The sequence below is a fragment of the Triticum aestivum genome, chromosome 3A (genome assembly GCF_018294505.1).
Source record: "Triticum aestivum cultivar Chinese Spring chromosome 3A, IWGSC CS RefSeq v2.1, whole genome shotgun sequence".
Classification (NCBI taxonomy): Eukaryota; Viridiplantae; Streptophyta; class Magnoliopsida; order Poales; family Poaceae; genus Triticum; species Triticum aestivum.
In genome coordinates, this window is record NC_057800.1 from 743,983,036 (window position 1) to 744,002,855 (window position 19,820).

Below are 19,820 nucleotides of genomic sequence, written 5' to 3' on the forward strand. Positions count from 1 at the left end.
AGGTGGTGCTCTCCTCCACCTCCTCCTTCGACGAGCAGAAACAACCACACATCCTCGCCGAGGCCGCGTGCATGGACGAGGAGTTCATGGCGCGATGGTTCTCTTGATCGAGTGGTCGCGCTATGCATGTGGTCCAGCGTCGCCCTCGCTGTCGCGCAACCTCCATGTTGAGGAGGAGCCACCCTCGCTCGCAGCACAACGCTTCCAGGGCGTCCAAATCAGACATGGGCGGGCGGGAGAAGCATTTTTATAACATTTTTTGACACCTTGGCCTTTTTTACTTGGCATTTTTATATCTCCCCACACGGCCTGATTCCCCTGGCTTAGCTTTGCTTAATCCCTGCTGAGGAGAGGATGGTGTTGTTTTGTTTGGGGATGAGGGCATTTTTGTGATTTTCAACTTCCCTGTTTGGAATTTTAGCTTCACATTTAAAATTTTGGGGAGATTTTGGAGTTTACACATTTCCACATTTCCCCAAAACTTTCAAATGTTGTATTTCCAAGAAAAAATTAAGAAGAAAGTAGAAAATGATGGCACATGGTCCCCCCTCCTCTCCCTCACCGACCGACATCCTTCCCAACATGCCTGCAAGATCAATACCCCTCCATGTGCATTGTCTATGCACTCATGCAACCTCATAGGACCTCGTTCTCTCTAACCTACCACCAATGAAAAACACTTGCCATAATCGTTACCGGTGACTTTAGATAAGCCATGGAATAACACATATATTATTGTCGTTAACACCACCACATGTTGTGTGCATGAATGATTCTCCCGGTAGCCAAGTTATCCATCATCCACTAGATTATGAGTGAGGAGCTTGATTAACTAGTCTAGTGGAAGGTCTGTATCATCTTGCCGAAATGGTGCTACAAAGAGAGGGACATTACGGTTTCACTAGCCCCATGGAAAGTGACCCCAAAAAGGTAATTAGCTCTTAGTAGTTAACTAAATAATTATTACATTTATGAACCTATCCAATGAAAAAGATCTTTAACAAGCCAATCTACCCTAGTCTCGCGGATTACTCTTGGTGAAATCATTTAGGGGTTTTCCATTAAAAATCATTTAGGGTTAATTAAATTGGTAAGCTATTAACCTTACTTGGTTATGAAAAGCGTGGTAAAACTAGATATGTTGTATTCATGAAAAATATTATGGATCTATAAACTTTCATAATGCCTGAAAAAGTATGTGTAATATTGGCCATATAGGACAATGCATGAATTGCTAGATGCATTAAAGGATTAAAGCCATATAAAACTATCCAACACCAACATTTATTTGTTGTTATATTCTATTACGATGTCGATTGCAAAATGTTAGAGGCAGCCATGCATCTCAGGGTCAATTATTACAAACCCACTGGTTCTTTTAATTTCAAACAAGTAAATGATTGTGGCATTGATGACAATGTATAAACATATTGACCGAAGGGTTCTTAAGTGCCAAACAGTATGAATCCTATGTTTAATTCATATACAATGACTGTAAGATAAGTTTTTGGAGGCTAAACACAGTCCACTTTTATTAGTGAGAAGTACTCAAGATGTAGAAGATGACTCAAGCAGATTTGGTCCTCTTTCTCTGATGTGTTCTTAGAACCAATTCCTAACAATGTTCATCACGATGCAATGTAGGTCAGGAGGTTGAAGGAGCCATGGTTCTTGACCTTCAAAAGACCCAGAGTATGTTTAGGGAAGCAATGTGCCTCGCTCCCTTCCTTCAAAGATGAAGGAGCAAGAGAAGAACTGATTAGCCATAGCATTAATGTCCCTAATGATACTTCCATGCATGCCTCCGGTGCAATTCTTGATATCAATGATGACCTCTTTGCATTCCTAAGCAACCTCAACATGGGTGATAGAAAGATCAATGGCAAGGGCCAAAACCTCTTGGCAGGCCCAAGATTCCAGCGAAGCAAGGTCAATAATGCCCAAACACTTGATTGAAGAGAAACCCAAGTATGTGCTAGATGAATTCCTACAAATAGCACCGTAAGATCCTTCACTGGTAGTTGCTGAGAAATCCCCATCCACTTGAATCTTAGCAACGCTAGGAGGGGGAGGAATCCATCAAGGTAAGCGTGGATGTGTGAAGTAAATATGCCCTGGAGGCAATAATAAAGTTGTTATTTATATTTCCTTATATCATGATAAATGTTTATTATTCATGCTAGAATTGTATTAACCGGAAACTTAGTACATGTGTGAATACATAGACAAACAGAGTGTCACTAGTTTGCCTCTACTTGACCTAGCTCGTTGAATCAATGATGGTTATGTTTCCTAACCATAGACATGAGTTGTCATTTGATTAAACGAGAGCACATCATTAGAGAATGATGTGATTGACTTGACCCATCCGTTAGCTTAGCACGATGATCGTTTAGTTTGTTGATATTGCTTTCTCCATAACTTATACGTGTTCCTATGACTATGAGATCATGCAACTCCCGAATACCAGAGGAACACTTTGTGTGCTACCAAACGTCACAACGTAACTGGGTGATTATGAAGGTGCTCTACAGGTGTCTCCGATGGTGTTTGTTGAGTTGGCATAGATCGAGATTAGGATTTGTCACTCCGATTGTCGGAGAGGTATCTCTGGGCCCTCTCGGTAATGCACATCACTATAAGCCTTGCAAGCAATGTGACTAATGAGTTAGTTGCGGGATGATGCATTACGGAACGAGTAAAGAGACTTACCGGTAATGAGATTGAACTAGGTATTGAGATACCGACGATCGAATCTCGGGCAAGTAACATACTGATGACAAAGGGAACAACGTATATCGTTATGTGGTTTGACCGATAAAGATCTTCGTAGAATATGTAGGAACCAATATGAGCATCCAGGTTCCGCTATTGGTTATTGACCGTAGACGTGTCTCGGTCATGTCTACATAGTTCTCGAACCGGTAGGGTCCGCATGATTAACGTTTGGTGACGATCGGTATTACGAGTTTATTTGTTTTGATGTACCGAAGATAGTTCGGAGTCCCGGATGTGATCACGAACATGACGAGGAGTCTCGAAATGGTCGAGACATAAATATTGATATATTGGACGACTATAATCGGACACCAGATGAGTTCCGGGGGTCACCGGATATTTATCAGAGTGCCGGGGGGTTATCGGAACCCCCGGGGGAACTAATGGGCCAACATGGGCCTTGTGGGATAGAGAGGAGTGGGCCTAGGGCTGCCCCCCCCCCTTGGGAGTCCGAATTGGACAAGGAGGGGGGGCGGCGCCCCCTCTTTCCTCCCTCTCTCCCTCTCCTTCCTTTCCCCTTCCTCCTTCCTAGTTGGACTAGGAAAGGGGAGTCCTACTCCCACTAGGAGGAGGACTCCCCCCTCTCCTTGGCGTGCCCCAAGGCCGGCCGGCCTCCCCCTTGCTCCTTTATGTACAGGGGCAGGGAACACCCTAGAACACACAAGTTGGTCATTGATCTCTTTGCCGTGTGTGGTGCCCCCCTCCACCATAATCCACCTCGGTCATATCGTCGTAGTGCTTAGGCGAAGCCCTGCGCCGGTAGCTTCATCATCACCGCCATCACGCCGTCGTGCTGACGAAGCTCTACTGGATCGTGAGTTCGTGGGACGTCACCGAGCTGAACGTGTGCAGATCGCGGAGGTAATGTACGTTCGGTACTAGGATCGGTCGTCGTGAAGACGTACGACTACATCAACCGCGTTGTCATAACCCTTCCGCTTTCGGTCTACGAGGGTACGTGGACAACACTCTCCCCTCTCGTTGCTATGCATCACCATGATCTTCCGTGTGCGTAGGAATTTTTTTGAAATTACTACGTTCCCCAACAATGTGCCCCTTGGACTTGTGTGCAAGACACATGTTTTGGTTTACATGATGAAGTTTTTGATAAAATGATGAGCTGATTGTATACTTTGAAACACCTTCTTATGGAGCACTTTCCTTCTTGCATGCCAGATAGCCCATAGTGTTACTAGGATAGTTATGAAATAAGCCTATGGGAGAGCATCAATTAGGAAGAAAATCCATCTTCTAGCATAAGGTTCTTTGCATCCGATCATTACCTCCACCAAGTCTGGGTCTTCAAGGGTCCATACACACCGAGACATGTTGCACTCCAACAACGAGTGTCTCGAGGAATCTTCAGCACAACATAGGCCATAGTTTGTCTCCATTGACGTGCAATGATGATGGAGCAAATCAGTCGTGGGCAAAGACTGTTGGGCAAGCTTCCTTAAGAAGATTTTGATATTTGAGGAACCTGAGTCATCCACATACCAGTCCAATATTTCTTCTCACCCTACTAATTTGAAGTGTCTGCACGTTTTTCCAGCCACACTTCACGCCATAGTTTAGTTGCCACAAGCACTCAGTATGTCAGACAAATGGAAAACATGCCCTTCCAGTCAAAATTCCATGCCCAAAAAATCATCAATTTGCCTAGTGCAGAAAAAGAATTGAGAGAATCGTTTTAGTGTCGATGGCCAAAAATGTCTTGTGGTTTTTTTCACGGTTCCAGGTGGCAGCATTTTGCAAAATTAGCTCAGTAACTATCTGTGGGGATCAACAGCGATACTTGTGATGGCCCGCATGTTATAATCACGAGGAATCCAATTGTATCGCTATATCACCATGGTTTGTCCATTGCCGATCGACCTGATTAGACCCTGAGCAAAGGGTGTATCTTCCATCAAGGATTGACCACCATATCTGAGAGGGGGAGTTCCTCAACTGAGCTTGCAGGAGATCACATGATGGGAAATACCAAACCTTTAAAATTCTCGCACTTAAGGAGCTTGGATCAGTTAGAACTAGCCATGCCATGCCCACCGAGCCAATAGAGTAAGATTAAATAGCTCAATGTCTTGAAAACCTAGTCCCCCCATAAACTTTGGTTTAGTCATCACATCCTAGAATACCCAGCTGGTCTTTCTTTCATTGCTCTTGCCGCCCCATCAAAATTTGTGGATTAAAGCATTAATACGATAACGAGGCCACGCGACAACTTGAAACATGACATAGAATAGACTGTCACAACTCAGGATGCAAATTTTATAAGAACATCATTTCCTCCCATAGAGAGAAGCTTCTCCATCCATCCTTTAACTTGGCTCCACACTCTACCTTCCAAGAAAATCTCACATTGATATTTGGAAATATAACATACATAAATTACAATCTTTTGTTTCAATAAGAATATTATAGTAGGGGCAATTAATCCATGCCAATTTCTTTTCTTGGTGTATGTATGTGAAGGAGAACTATGTGTTGACTGAACTCGTACTAGTGAAAACCCATACTTTATAGTTTGGAACCATGGAGGGTTGCCCCCTTTTTTTGAAACTTTATGATTAATTTGGTGTAAATTGAATTTCTCTCAAAAAGCAACTGTGAAGCATCTTCAGGAGTAGTAGCTCGGCCCAAGCAGTATGATCATCCAGGAGATAAAGCCCAAGCAACAGATGTTCAACTGTGTTCCATGAGAAGCTGCGGACTAAATTTTAAGCCACAGCCTTTTTGACATGGAAAGAAGATCCATGAGGAGCGTGGCATGGCCCCGCATGTCGATGTTAGCCGCAACCACTACTGAATAACTGAGATGTACTACTACTTAGAAACATACTAGTGAAAGAATAGAAAGGACAAAATGGCGAAGGTAAATTGCTGTCATGTAACAATACCTGCATGCAGAGAAACGTGTTTCCCTGGCTTGATTCACATCATGTTTCATGTGGAGCACAGCGAGTCAGACAAGTGAGTGGCTAGCTAGCGTCCATGCATGGAGAGGGCAATACGCCAATATGGTGTCATACGTCCATGCACAGACGAGTCCAGTTGGAAGGTTTCAACAAGCGTGGCTCCCAATTAATCAAATCTTCTTTTTTTCTTAGGCTGAAGCTAGCTACAAAGGGAGGCTGTCAATATGGCGACTGATAGAGTTGCCCTAAGCCCAAGTATCTCTCTACTCTAGAGTATCCCGCGACATGGAGTTTTTTCTCCTGAATGAATAGTAAAATCACAAAAAATGGTAAATTTTTTTGAAATTTTTTACAACACACAATTTTGAATAGTCTATACTCCGGTGCAAAATTTCATGAAGAAGTAACATTCATTGCGCTCAGGAAAAAAAATCAGTACTATAAAATAACTCAGTTTTGAAGCATTTTAGGCTGCCTGTTTTATATTTTCCCAAAGCATCAGAAATGTAAGCTCTTCATGACAAAAAATTATACCTAGGGAGAACACCCAGGATGTTTGTCTACAAACAAAAATCGGATTAAATTTTGCTATTTTTCGGAATTTCTGTTCACCCAGGTGTATTTGGATCTGGGAGCAGAACGACACTTTCGGCGATAAAAGGTGTCCCTCTATAGTAGCAGATATCGTTAAGGATGCAAAATACAGTAATAGTGGGGCAAAAAGAAAACAGAACATCCAAATAGTCTCAATAATTAAAGTTGCAATCTTGTAACAACATAGATAATCCAAGTTTAACTACCGAAATGGTTTACCAAGTGCCATCAGCATAAACTTACATCAAGTCTATAACCTGGGGTACATAATACAGCTGCAGTGCGGATATATTAAAAAGCTGAGCTAAACTTGGGGTACAAGTAGAGCATAGAACATGACAGGTTGCACTGGCTGGCTGCATTTCTCATGGGCCTAGGCTGCACTAGACCCCACCACCTGAATCTGTAATTTTGGCATAGAGAGAAAACAATTTAGCTGAGTATAGCTAGCAGAGAACAATGGGTACTGATAAATAAGCGAGCCACTGAGCAAAGAATACCTTCAGGGTTGATAGGCTCTAGTGGTAATAGGCTGTCATTTTAGGGGACTTATCTTTTAGGGGCGGGATTACTAGGGAGCAGTAGAGGAGCCAGAGGGAAGTCATGCCACAGGCCAGCCCTCGCGCTACAGTTAATGAAACAATTTTTGGCCATGCCCCAGGCGGCAGCCCGACCTGCCTGGGGCCTGACGCCGCCCCTGCCGGGGAGCACTATCAACTAGGTTAAGATATTTCCTGTTTTTAAGGTGTTCTTTATCTGATGCACATCAAAATTTACCTGAGCCACGCCAGTTACCTAACACATACTACATACTACTAGTACTACAGTCAGCCAGCGCATCAGAGAACAAGAATGTGTTTAATAATACCCCTAACGATTTTTCTGCAGACAATGAGTACAAAAGATACTACAGAAATTACTCGTGAAGTTTGTTCCCAATATGAAGCTTGCGTTCAGGAATTTAAATTACTTACAGTTTTTGGAATGTTGAAAACCAAGCTCAGCAACTTGCATTATTTTTTTGCTTCTTAGAAGATTCCCGGATGAATTATCTGGATTATCTGCTGAAGCATACTGCATTGCTTGAACCTACAAACGGTAGAGTGGTAGATCAGATTAGTATTTACAAATTCAGCAGATACAAAGGATTAACATCACGTGCTATTTGATATCACGGAGGCCCTAAAATGCGTGATAGTGACGTTATTTCCCTAGAAAATCACGGTTGATCTGTGATTTATTTATGGACGCAAATGAGTCTTTCGAGTTACAAGCACGATAGCTGCGTGATCACAGCTAAATTGTGTTATAACACGCCCTTCCTTAAGTATTCAATGTAAAACAGTAAAAGACATTGTCCTATGTTAACAGGTTGCTATTTCTTAAATCTTCACTACATAAACCAAGCCATCTGATAGACTTCACTATTCCAATGTATACCAGACAGTTCATTTTGCACTGCTCTCATTGCCTTCTAGGTGTAACCTAACAATCGGTTCAATTGGGAAAAATGGACCAATTTTTTACATGTTATAAAAATAAATGGTGATGGTTAGATTACTTATCATAAATAGGGTATGAAAATTTTGCAAAAAAAATAATATTGGACCAACCCGCAATTGCTATTGGGTGCTTGTATCTTGAAGTAAGAAAACGAGAGCAAGATTTGCTGCAGCAGATTCTGCCGCCTTAATTGTGCGACAAGATTTTGGACTTTGAAACGTTTGCCCATCTATGGTCACTATTTACTTGAATAGTGTTGCATCTTGCATGAGGTGGAACTAATTCCTGGATAAGGCGATAAGAAGGCAGCTGTTTGCCTCTCTTCTGAGCATAAATTTGCAATTGAAGCTTATAATTAGTCTGGCTTCGAGGCAAAGAAATACATGAGGATGATCCAGCCTACAAAAGGTAAAGCGGCCTGTTAGATGAAAATTGCCAAATTTAAATTTAGAATCAGAAGTATGGTCTCCCATTCAAATCATTTTTGCACCAGGTTGTTTTTTCACGGAATTCAATATAAAAGACACTTCAGAGTGAATGAAAGTGAGAATTGAGCAAAAAACCGTGTCAAAATTTTAAGAAAATCTAACCCTTTTAAAGAATGTCACCAACATGGCGTTAAACCTGGTTATCTCAACGCCATTTATTTTGGTGGTGAGAAAAAATTAACATTTCCGCAGACAAAATGAAAGTTCATGGTCAACGTCGTGCTCTTCAGCTTTGAGCTTTTTAACCTCAGTGTTGCCTCTATTGTCGTCGAACATTGAATACATGTCATTGAGAAAAACTTGACATTTCCATAGGCAAAATGAGAGTTCACAGTCAACGACATGGTATTCGGCGTTAAGCTTTGTAACCTCAACGCCACCTCATTTACCCTTGAGCATTTTCATGCATTATTTGATCACAAGTTCGCTGGCTAGCCAGCTTGCCAAATGCAAAGCTAAGAGAATCGGTCAGTGCCAACGGGTTGGCGTTGAGGTCACAAAGCTCAGTGTCAAGCACCATGTCATTGATTGATGCTTTGCCGGAAAAAAAATGCTATGTTTTTCTTAGTGCCGGGAAACATGGTGCTAGTCTAGCCATGTTCAACACCGGACTGAATGGCACTGAGCAAAAGGGTTAGTTTTGGTTAAATTTTCATACAAGGGCGTCTTCTCTTTATTTGCCAGGAGGACATGCGTTATTTTGTGGAAGATTTGATATTATCACAAAATGAAGTCAGTGAATCAATTCAAATTTTATTCGGTCCTTGAATATTGAAATCCAAGGTGGGAGATGAACACGTTTACTAATACTGCATGTAGATTCCATAGCAGGTTAGTGCTGATCTATAGGTGAGGTGGTGCCAATTAAAGCGATCCCACGAAATGAAAAAAAATAGGTGGAACGAAACAACATCATTTGCTTCGATGGTTTTTCTTCTTCATTTAGTGACATTAAGGCTGCGGCCGCAGCAGCGAATTATGCCTCCTTTTTTGTGCCATAGTCTCGGGGACTTTGAAGTCGCCACCCATCTATGGTCAATGTTGACGTGAACATTTGTGGATGTGGTGCACCACTCTGAATGGTGTCATAGGAATGTAAATCTTTGTGTCTCTTCTAAGCATATTCTTGCAACTGAGACTTGTAAGGAACTTGTGTTTCTGCATGTAGTACAGAAAATAGTGTATCAATCTCACTCGCGTTTTCAGTGCCACCCTACATTAGAGGACAATAAGAACATTGGTAGTCTTTTTTCCCCTTAATCGACATCAATGGATAATTTATTGTAAAACATATACAAATGAAAATAAAAGGAAAGGATTTTTTTTACCATGCATGACATGCGTAGCTCCATAAAGGGTCCAACTTTACTTCCTGTTTGGATTAGGTCTTTATCACGATAATAATTTATGTTGGTTGGGTTGAATTGTATTCCACCTTGTTTGGACTCCTTAACAAACAACTAGTTTGGTGAAGGCACGCAAGGAGTACCAGTTTCCTATGTCTCGGTTTGAATCGGCACATGGTGGGCATTTTTGCTTGGACGGAGTAGTAGATAGAGTTCCAAGGAAAATATTACAAACACATCGTGTTGTCATGGATGACCTCTTAGCAATCAATCGATGTGGATATCAGTTGTTGTTAAAAGGCAGGATTTATGTCTCTGGCAAGGTAGATGAGAAATCACATGTATGGGAGCATGCTTTGGACTAGCTCAAGATGATGATACTGGACTCCGGTTACATGACTTGGGCATCATGAGAGCCTATATAACTTGCTTCTGGGCAATAGAAAGGAGAGTTGTGATTGATGCGTTGCTTTTAGGCGGTGGCGCTATGGGTGTATTTCACTATACATTTTTTGTGTTGTATCGACTTTCCCAGAAAAATGATGCCAACCTCATTATTAGGAAATCATGAGTGAAACAATTTAACATATTGTTTAACCATAAAATGTATTGATACACATGAACATTTTTTTCACATGAACGGTGAAACAATCATTGAAGCCAGATGTTATTTATTTAGAAACATCTTCTTGAAAATGAAGTTGAATGTGTTGAAGGAATTGTTTTGCAATGTCCGAGACACAGAAAAGAAGACCATGAAATGACAGGGAAAAAAAATCCTTGGAGACCATCTCCATGACTCCTCCTATGTGCATCGACGTTAGGTGACTCCTTCCGAGCATACCTGGCCTTGAATAGAAAAAACTAATTTCTTGCTTCTAAGGGCAGGCATCAATGAGACTATTTTCAAGGAAGTTGGTTGCACATTTGGTTGCATTTGTCTTCTGTTGCAATGTTCAAGCACAAAGGGGGACTCAACCTTCAAGCGGTTCTTTATTTTTCATTAGCTTGAGTGCTTATCAAGTTGGTTGTGTTGTAAGCTATGCTTTCAACATCATTGTATCGTTCAACCATTAGTTTTTCTTTCTCCGTTAGTTTGATGGTAATCTTCTTGTTGGATGTATCCATGGACAGTTCATGGCTTTGCTAATTCAAAGTTCGCCTCATCCAGATCTTCCATCCTGAAAAATGATTTTGGTGAGACCAAAAATACTTCTAGTTCAATTGGCGGTATTCTTGTTTCTGTCTCTTCTTCTCACTTGTCCACAACAACACTTATGATCCACGACTTCTCCCTCTCAAGATCCATTCCATCCTAGCCTCGTAATAACCTCTTCTTCTAAAATCACATGCCTAAGCATCCCAACACTAATTTTTATAGTAAAATTTCCCTTGTCATTAAAAATGGCACAAAATTATTTCTTCATCAACCTAAAAGCCAAATTCTAACTAACTACTACTCCTCTCTCCCATGAACTACTCCCACAACAAAATATATCTTTTTTCCTTTAATGGATCATTAATAGGACGCGTACCATAGCTTTGACACTTAACAAATCCTTTCATGCCAGAAGAAATGTTCAATGCTTTGTGGGAATTATCGCAAATGCTAAACACAGCCTTGATGGTTTTTGTCCTTGCTTGGACAAAAAAAATTAGTGCCACCACAAAAGCTAAGATCTTTAATATTATTTTGAATATGTGAAATTAATCAAATAAAAATAGACAAAACCATCATAAAAATAATATTTCCTCGAGTCTGTAATGTATTGCGTATAGATTTTTTGAAAAGTTAAAGTTTGAAAACTTTGACAAACTTTATAGATAAAACTGTTTATATCTACAATACCAAAAATATAAAAATATGAAACTACATCTAATGATATATGTTTGGCATTCTAGATGTAAATGGTTTTCTCCACCAACTTGGTCAAAGTTTGTGAGGTTTTACTTTTCTAAAAATCTATATGCACTACATTATGGAACGGAGGGAGCATGTAAAACTTACTGTCTTATTCGATCCAATTTTATTAGCCTTAATAGGTTCATTAGTTGAGATGTTTACATGCAATGTCTTAAACCATTGACCGTGATTATCCATATCTCCTTCATCGAGTTACTGCATTTATAGTGTTGGTACCATATTGGTTTAGAAAAATAGAATATTGGAAAGTAAGGAAAACAACAGAAAGGTTGTCTCTACTTTATTTTAGGAAAAAGTAGAGAAAAATAAATAGGTATAAATAAAATCTGAAAAATGAAAAAAATATATAGGGAAATTGATGGCAGATCCCGTACGTACGCCCAAACATGTAGGGGCATCAAGATTGTCATGTACATCTTGCTAAGAGGTGTATTATGCGATATTTTGATCCTATAACGTCCATCCGTAAATACATGTTAACACATTGATATCAAAAGTAATGATCAGATAGATGTATATTTGTGGTCACATCAGTGTCCAGAACATCATCAATTCACTAATGGAGGGGCTATTTGTTATGACATCAAATCAGTCTAATAAAAAATCACAACAAAAAATTAGTCAAATTATATGCTTTTGTGATGGTATCTGATGTTCTAGATGATCTGGTCCAACATCTTGGTTCATGAGTGATAGTAAGCATGCATATCGCCCATCTATGTAGCTGCATAAGTTCACAGACGTTTTGACTATGTGCAGAGGCGGATCCAGGCCCCAGGCAGCCAGGGCCTAGGCCTGGGGCATGGTAACAATTTTCTAGGTTGACTGTAACAAATTGTTCACAGTAGCAGATTGTATTACATTGTAGCCATACAGCCTGCTTGGGACGTGGTCTGATTGTGTTCGCATGAACTGCCTTTTGGACCTAGGCCTGATTGAAGTACATGCCACCACATCAATACTTAGCACATATTAGCCAATTCCTGCACAAGAACGTACTCTGGTCGATGCTGCAGCTCAGAACAGGTCCATACCATGGAATCTTTAGCCCTGACTTTCTTGTCTAAACATGTTGTAGGCGTTAATGACGACATATGCCCGCTTGCCAGACCGTCGACGGGTCATCGCCTCATTGGGACATTTCAGGGGTGGATAATAATTGCCTCAGCCGAGTTTGATTGGAAGACGTCCTGCCGCAGGTACTCATACAGCTCGGAATGCACCTCAACTGGTACTCCAGTATGGATTTGCCAATCTGTGACGTGTTATGTGATAGCACCTGGAGCTAGCGCTCTGTCAATCTCACCTCATGGTGCACATATTGTTTTTGGCTTGTTGGTTCTTCCATTGATTCAATGAAGCTTCACAATGGTGACATTGGTTCTTGATGATTCAGAGACGTGGTAGCACTACGTAGATCCCGCCCACAATGGTGAAATTATGGCTCTCTCTCCCTCAAGATTGGAGAGGAGAAAACCGGAGAGATCGAGATTCATGTGCATACATAAAAGAAATAGTTACATTATATGTACGTACATATGGGTTCAGATCGATAATTCATGTGTCCGTCGCTAGTGTGGGGTCCATCAAAGGGAGGAGGACGGCGGCTGTGTGAGAAGACGGTTCCTACGAACCGACCAGATAGGGCTCGTGGATGTAGGTCACAAATTTGCATGGGGCAAGGGATCTGGCTTGCCTACTCCCTCCCCATGCTCCCATCCATCCTCCCACCTCATCCTACGGCTGTCTTTTTTTCTTTTTTGCTTTCTAATCTAATCATCTCCCCCCTGATTTTAAGGGGGTGGGGCCGGGACTTATTTTGTTTTAATCAAATCAAGCCACGTATGCGGGAGCACGGATGGGCACACACGCGGGGAGCAGGCAAGTCTCGTCCTAGGGCAAGGGGCAGCGTCCGATGATTTCTATATATACCCTTTGTCTGCGGGGATTTTTTATTCCCTTGAGACGCGATTTATAAAGTTAGAGTCATACGTGTTTGTCATGTATTGAGCTTGAAACCCACCAGATGTTTAAGTTATGATAAGATGTAGTATTGGTTAGAGTCTGTTTGTCACTGAGACCCACTAGATGTTTAAGTTGCATATACATTGAACGGAAACGTTTTTTAAATTTTAAAAAGGGTATCAAGATTAAGGGCCTGTATTTTCTACTCTCTCTGTAGTTTACAGAGGTAGTAATTAATGTGCAATTTTGTACTAGAAGTTTCTCTTGTTATCTTGTATTGTGCTTATAGTGTATATATGTAACAAATAGATATATATTCATATAGGATGTTGGGTGTCACGTTGAGCCAACGTTTGTATTGTTAGGGACGATTGTCTGTGAATAAGAACGATCTAAATGTAATTAAGATTCTGTTCCACAAAAGGAAAAAAACAAACACCAAAGATTTTGCATGTAGATCTTTGTATAATGATGCCAGCTATAACATATTTGTATTTCATTAAATGCCTGCAGCCAGCGACAGTACAATTCAGATCTAGCCATTAATAATTGATAATAAGAAACGACATGAAATTTGCTTGACATAAGATGAAACTAGACGAAGATTCTCAAAAAAAAAAAAGTTCAAAAAATTGCTACTAGAAGACAAACAAATTGAGGAATTATCGTCCATGCATCAATGATTTTACTGGAACCGATGGACACGGGTTTAGATCTCCTCTTCTTCGGCGTTGGGCTCAAGCACCTGCTGCGCCATCTCCAACCCGGCAGGGAACTCCGGTGGCGGCATTGCCATAAGACATTGCTGAAACTCTGTCTCCATCCCAGCCTCGAACGACGGCGGCTGACCAATCATCATTTGCATCTGCTCCATAATATCAATCCCGGCAGCGAACCCCGGCGGCGGAGGCATCTCCTGCATATCCATCCCGGCGGCAACCACCTGAGCTGGAGGCATCTCCTGCATATCCACCCCAGCGGCGATCACCTGAGCCGGAGGCATCTCCATCACTATCTGCTGTTGCATATCCATGCTCCCGGCGGCGAGCACCTGAGCCGGAGGCATCTCCATCACCATCTGCTGTTGCACTTGCATATCTATCGCGGAGGGGAACCCCTGAGGCGGAGGCAGCGCCGCCATCACCATCTGGTGCATATCCATCCCGGCCTCGAACCCCTGCCCCTGCGGTGGAGGCACCAGAAACTGGAACTCCATCCCGGCGTGGGCGCTGCCGCTGCTGCTACCGATCTCAAAGATGCTGCCACCGAAGATCTGGGCCGGGGGCAACCGGGTGATTTCAACCTTGCGGCTGAAGTCCAATAGAACCTGGTTGGCGCGGTGGGAGACGTCGGTCTTTACCTTGAGGAGCGTGGCAAAGAAGGCGGCCATGTCATCGTCCCCCATGTCGCGCACCTTGGGGTCGACCCACGCCGCAATCTGGTCCCCCGCGGCGCGCTCCTTAGCCATGGCCTTGTCGATGCGCTTCTTCTGCTTCTTCACCTCCGTCAGCTCCGCGCGCATCTCGGCGAGCTTCTGGGCCAGCCTCTTCACGTTGTCTTCGTCGGTAGCGCCCTCCCCCGCGCCGGCCCCGGCCCCGGCACCCTCCGCCGCCAGGAAACGGTCATTGGCAGCGCCCTGCGCCCTCGGGCAAGCACCCAAACCTTCCCCCGCCAGGAAGCGTTCTACGACAGAGTCGACGGAGGGGTGGCCGAAGGTGAATGCCTTGCCGCCGGGAGAGAAGGCGAGGGCGGCTACCTGGGCGCGCGTGAGCACAGCCAGCTCGCTGGCCTTGTTGAAGAGCCCCGCTCGGCGCTTGGCGTAGGAGACGTGCCGGGCATCCTCCTGCTCGATCCGGCGGAGTACGGTCTTCTTCCGGCCGCTGCCACCCCTCTGGTTAGGTGCCGCCATTGCTCGCCCGCTCGGTGGCTGGGCTCAGAGAAAAGAAGGAAGATGAGTGTGTGTGGGGTGAAGAATCGGGGTCGGGTGGGTATGCCTCGGGGTCGGGGGGCTTTATATAGCAAGCGGCGGGTGAAGAATCGCGGAGCTGAGCCGCGTACAATAAAAGCTATGATATCCCATGATATCTGATTCGGTATTCGCTGAGCTGTCAACATTAAAACTCACGCGTGAGATAACTACGTAGTATATACCACGCAAACAAAAGGATAACTACGTACGTGGACGAATCGATCGGGACGTGACAACAAAATGTCCAAGCAATGTACTCCTTCCATTCGCAACTATAAGATGTTCTATCTTTCGTGAATCTGATGTATATAGACCAAGGTCTTGGTAACCGAATGACGCAATTTTATCGAGGGGGGCTGGTAAACGTGGTTACCACGGTTATGAAGAAATATCAAGAATATTTCGAATGAATTTTATAGTTAAATTTTATATTCAGATAAGTGAATGAACGAACATTCGAACCAGAGACCTCTTAAAACAGAAACTAAGTTGCTACCAACACGTCAGAACCAACTCTTATGGCACTAATTAGATCCTACATACGTTACTATAAATCGAGCGTTTAAATTCAAAAAAATTTAAAAATTAATATTTTTTGCTCGGTATGGGAATTTATCGAGGGGCACGGAAATACGTGGTAACCATGGAAAATCTTGAAATTTTGACTGGTAACCAAAACCTTGATATAGACATACTATGCTTACTCACTCATTTCAGTCCATACATAGTTCATATTGAAATATGCAAAACATCTTATCTTTGTGAACCAAGGGAGTAGTTGGGAAATAATTTATCTTCCCAAATGATAGCCACCAAATGTGTGGTATATAGCTTCTCGCCCCGAACAGCTCCATCGTTGTTCATTTTTACAGCATGACTAACAAAGCACATATCCGTCGCCGGCGGCCGGCGTAGCCCTAACCCGCCGCATCGGGAAAGCCGCCGCGCACCTCTCTCTTTCTCTATCGCAGGAGGCGGTGGAAGAACGGGGAGGAAAGGAGGGGAAGGGAAGAGAAAGAGCCCCGCGGCACGGCGCGGTGGCGTCCGACGCCGTAGCGGGCTCACCGGCGGTGCGATGGGAACACTAGTCAGATCGGCCGCGGGACAGAGCGAGCGACGAGGAGGAGAGAAAGAAATGCGGCTTAGGGTTTTCGGTCGGGAGCGAGCGACCAGTTTTGTTCAGGAGAAAAAGGCGCTGGACCGTTCGATCGCGTTCGACGGCCGCGATGGAAACCCTAGAGCAGTAATTGGGCTGCTAGGCCGAAAGGGCGGCTCGTGGGCCGCATCACTCGGGAGGCCGGGCGCTGCGCTGTGCTTCTTAGGAGGCTAGGCGGAAGCGCGGATGGGCCGGTTTCGGCCCATAGAGGCGCGCACGACAGTTTTTTGGGCAAAAGTCACACAGTTTTTTTTTTGCTATTCTTTTTTTTCCAACGAAATTTTTTGTTTAGAAAATATAAAAGTAAACAGAAAAAGTTTCTGAAAATGAAAACAGGAAATTTTCAGAAAAATAAATGTTCATGAATTTATAAAGAAAATAATAAAGTTCATGAATTTTTATTTAGTCAAAGAAAAGTTTCTGTAAATAGTAAAAAGTTCATGAATTTTTTATTCATGTTTTTCCGCTGCGTAAATAATTAATAGTACTCTTTTACAAAGAAAGAAAAAGTATTAACCTTCAATTAAATTGGAACCAACGGGAAAATTTAATTGGATGAACAGTTTTTTGAGAGAAGTTTTTTCACTTATGGGTGAAATAAGATTCTGATAGCTTCTGCTATGACAGTACAAAGCTATTTGATTAAACTTTAATTACGGTATTGTTATTTTCTGACCAACGTTGATGATGACAATATTATAATTCAATGAGTCTTATAGTTAAAAGTTCAAATCTCTGATAAATTTTGTATCAAAGTGACCTTTTTTCAGAGAATTTGATAAAGACTGAGAAATGTATATTGCGAGTTTTCCGCGGCAATAAAGTTGATGATGATTATTATTTCTGAGCAAAGTTATTTAATAGAAATACTATCATCACATTGTTCATGAGTTATAATTCAACGAGTCTTATTTAATAGAAATACTATCTTTCATGTACTCTCTATGATTTGAGATAAAACAAGCAACATGCGTGTTTAATTTGACCAACATCAGATCAAGCATGTGTGTCAAAGAGGATTCAGATTTATTTATAAATTTGATGATTGAATATGTAGTCAAAAGAGCCAATTCTGGCATTTATGTCCCTTGCAGGGAATTACCCGCATGGCGGGAAAAGTTGATTATGATAAAACCCGCATGGTAGGATAAGTCTGGGAAAATCCCTGCGTAACCTGTATGGTGGCAGAAATTTTCTCAGACTTATCCCGTATGACAGGAGCAAGACATGATGGCTCATGTGCTTTTAATGTGTCCCACTCTGCGAGAAAAGTATGGAGTAGCTATTATGCTTTCCTAGTATCAACCGTACATCTTATGTGTAACGGTCATTAAGCACTCAATAAATCCGAAGAGAATAAAAGTTACAGACGGAACTAAAGATAAGAATGATATGCAAGTGTGACTTGCAAAAGTACTAATAATAAAGAACTCTGTTGAGTTTCTGAAATGGAATGAGGAAAAAGTACTCCCATACTAGTTAAAAGATAACTTCATTTTGTATGAAGAGATAACTTCATTTCGTATGAAGTAATCTGATGAATGAAGTAGATAATCAAAATTTCCTCAATTCACAAGAGTTATCAATGGTTTTCGAAATTGTGGCAGAAAAGTTCTTGCCACATTTCGATGGGGAGAGATATATGAGATAAATTAAGAATGATGAAACTCCCCTATACTTTAGATAATGTGATGAAGAATGTGATCGTCTGGGGGAGTATGACGGTCATATTAATACCCCTAAAGAAAATAAATAGTTGCATTTCTGGATCTTTTACAGTTCCAAAAGCAGAGTAAGGAATACTAAGACGGTGTTTAAAGTGCCAGAAAGAAGTTTTAACAGAATAAACCCAAATGATAAAATTTAAAGATACGCCATTTTTAGTGAAGATGGAGTGATCTGGGGGAGCATATTGTATGACCTATACAACACCTGTTGTTAGCTCTATAAAGGATGAATGAGTAAACATGGATCTTGTGATACAAGTCCCTGTAAAATCTATTGTCTCTTGGAAATGAAAGACTATACAATTAATTTGCCTCTTGGCAATGACAGAGCAACAACAGCCCCATATGAAAGAAGTGCCAGTACCTGAGATACAGATGGTCTCAAGGAATGAGAAAATCAGATACTTCTGATTACTATAAAGTCTATGTTAGTGAAATTCAAATGGAGGTTGATCCCACCTCATTTAAAGCGCTCAATCGAGCTTTGAGAAGTGTCTGTTTGTCTAAATGACAAGAGAATATATGAGATGAAATAAGATTGCTGAATCCCAATGATGTTTGGGACTCATAAGTAATTTCCAATGGAGCATAAACAGTAGGCTGTAAAGGGTCTACAAGGTCAATGTGACTCCAAAGGAAATATGTAAAGGTGTAAAACATGACTTAAATCGAAAGGTTTTTGCGCGTTTTGCACTGAATAGATTACAATGAGTGTTGGTAGCACATCATGATCTGAGTTATATCAGATGAAAGTAAAGAACATAGGGGATACTACTTGAAGAAGTCTTTTATGGACTAAAGCAATCAAATATTGTTTTGGGTTAATGAAAATGATAGGACAATTGTATTCGTGCAAAGTTATAGAATGGAAAATTCATTTCCTAATCCTGTGCATGTGGATGACATCCTACTTGCTAGTGGTGATGTCAACCTACTGCAGGAGGAGAAAAGAAGTTCTTGTCCTCAAAGTTCAAAAGAATGTTCTCGGTAGAGTGTCTCTTGTTATAAGTATCGAGATTCACAAAGAAAAGAATAAAAGGGGCTATTAGGGATGTCGAATGGACATGCTAAGAAAGGTCTCTAAAGTATGCATGCGAGAAAACCTACGCCTGTTCTTATAGTCAAGGGTAATGGAACTGGAAACTATGGTGTTCCAAAAGTTGATGAGAAAAGATTGAAAACGGATATGGTACCATATGCTTCAGCTGTTGGAAGATCAATATATTGCCTTGACACAGTTCACATATCCGGGTTGTTTTGGCAATGTCCAGTCCATATATAGATCACTGGAATGGATTCAAAGATATCAGCCTTATGCTGAAAGAAATAAGTGCTCTCGAAATATTGCGATAACTATTTTAAGTCTTTCACTTCTATGACAACGAGTCAAGTGTTGATGCCAAACACACTGACACAGAGTTATGCGTTGTAAAGGAGAAAGTCCGGAATTAT

At 41.8% G+C, this 19,820-nt stretch overlaps 1 protein-coding gene across 1 annotated transcript; it reads right to left on the minus strand.

Annotated features, from left to right (window-relative positions):
* Window positions 1-14,039: 14,039 nt before the first annotated feature.
* On the minus strand, window positions 14,040-15,486 carry LOC123059662 (uncharacterized). Its single transcript, XM_044482173.1, has one exon. The coding sequence runs from the start codon at window positions 15,423-15,425 to the stop codon at window positions 14,226-14,228; it is 1,200 nt and encodes a 399-aa protein (XP_044338108.1). The 5' UTR covers window positions 15,426-15,486; the 3' UTR covers window positions 14,040-14,225.
* Window positions 15,487-19,820: the final 4,334 nt, after the last annotated feature.

What these genes read in the sequence shown, in the direction of transcription:
- LOC123059662 (XM_044482173.1), bottom strand. Translation starts at nt 15,425, where the DNA reads ATGGCGGCACCTAACCAGAGGGGTGGCAGCGGCCGGAAGAAGACCGTA.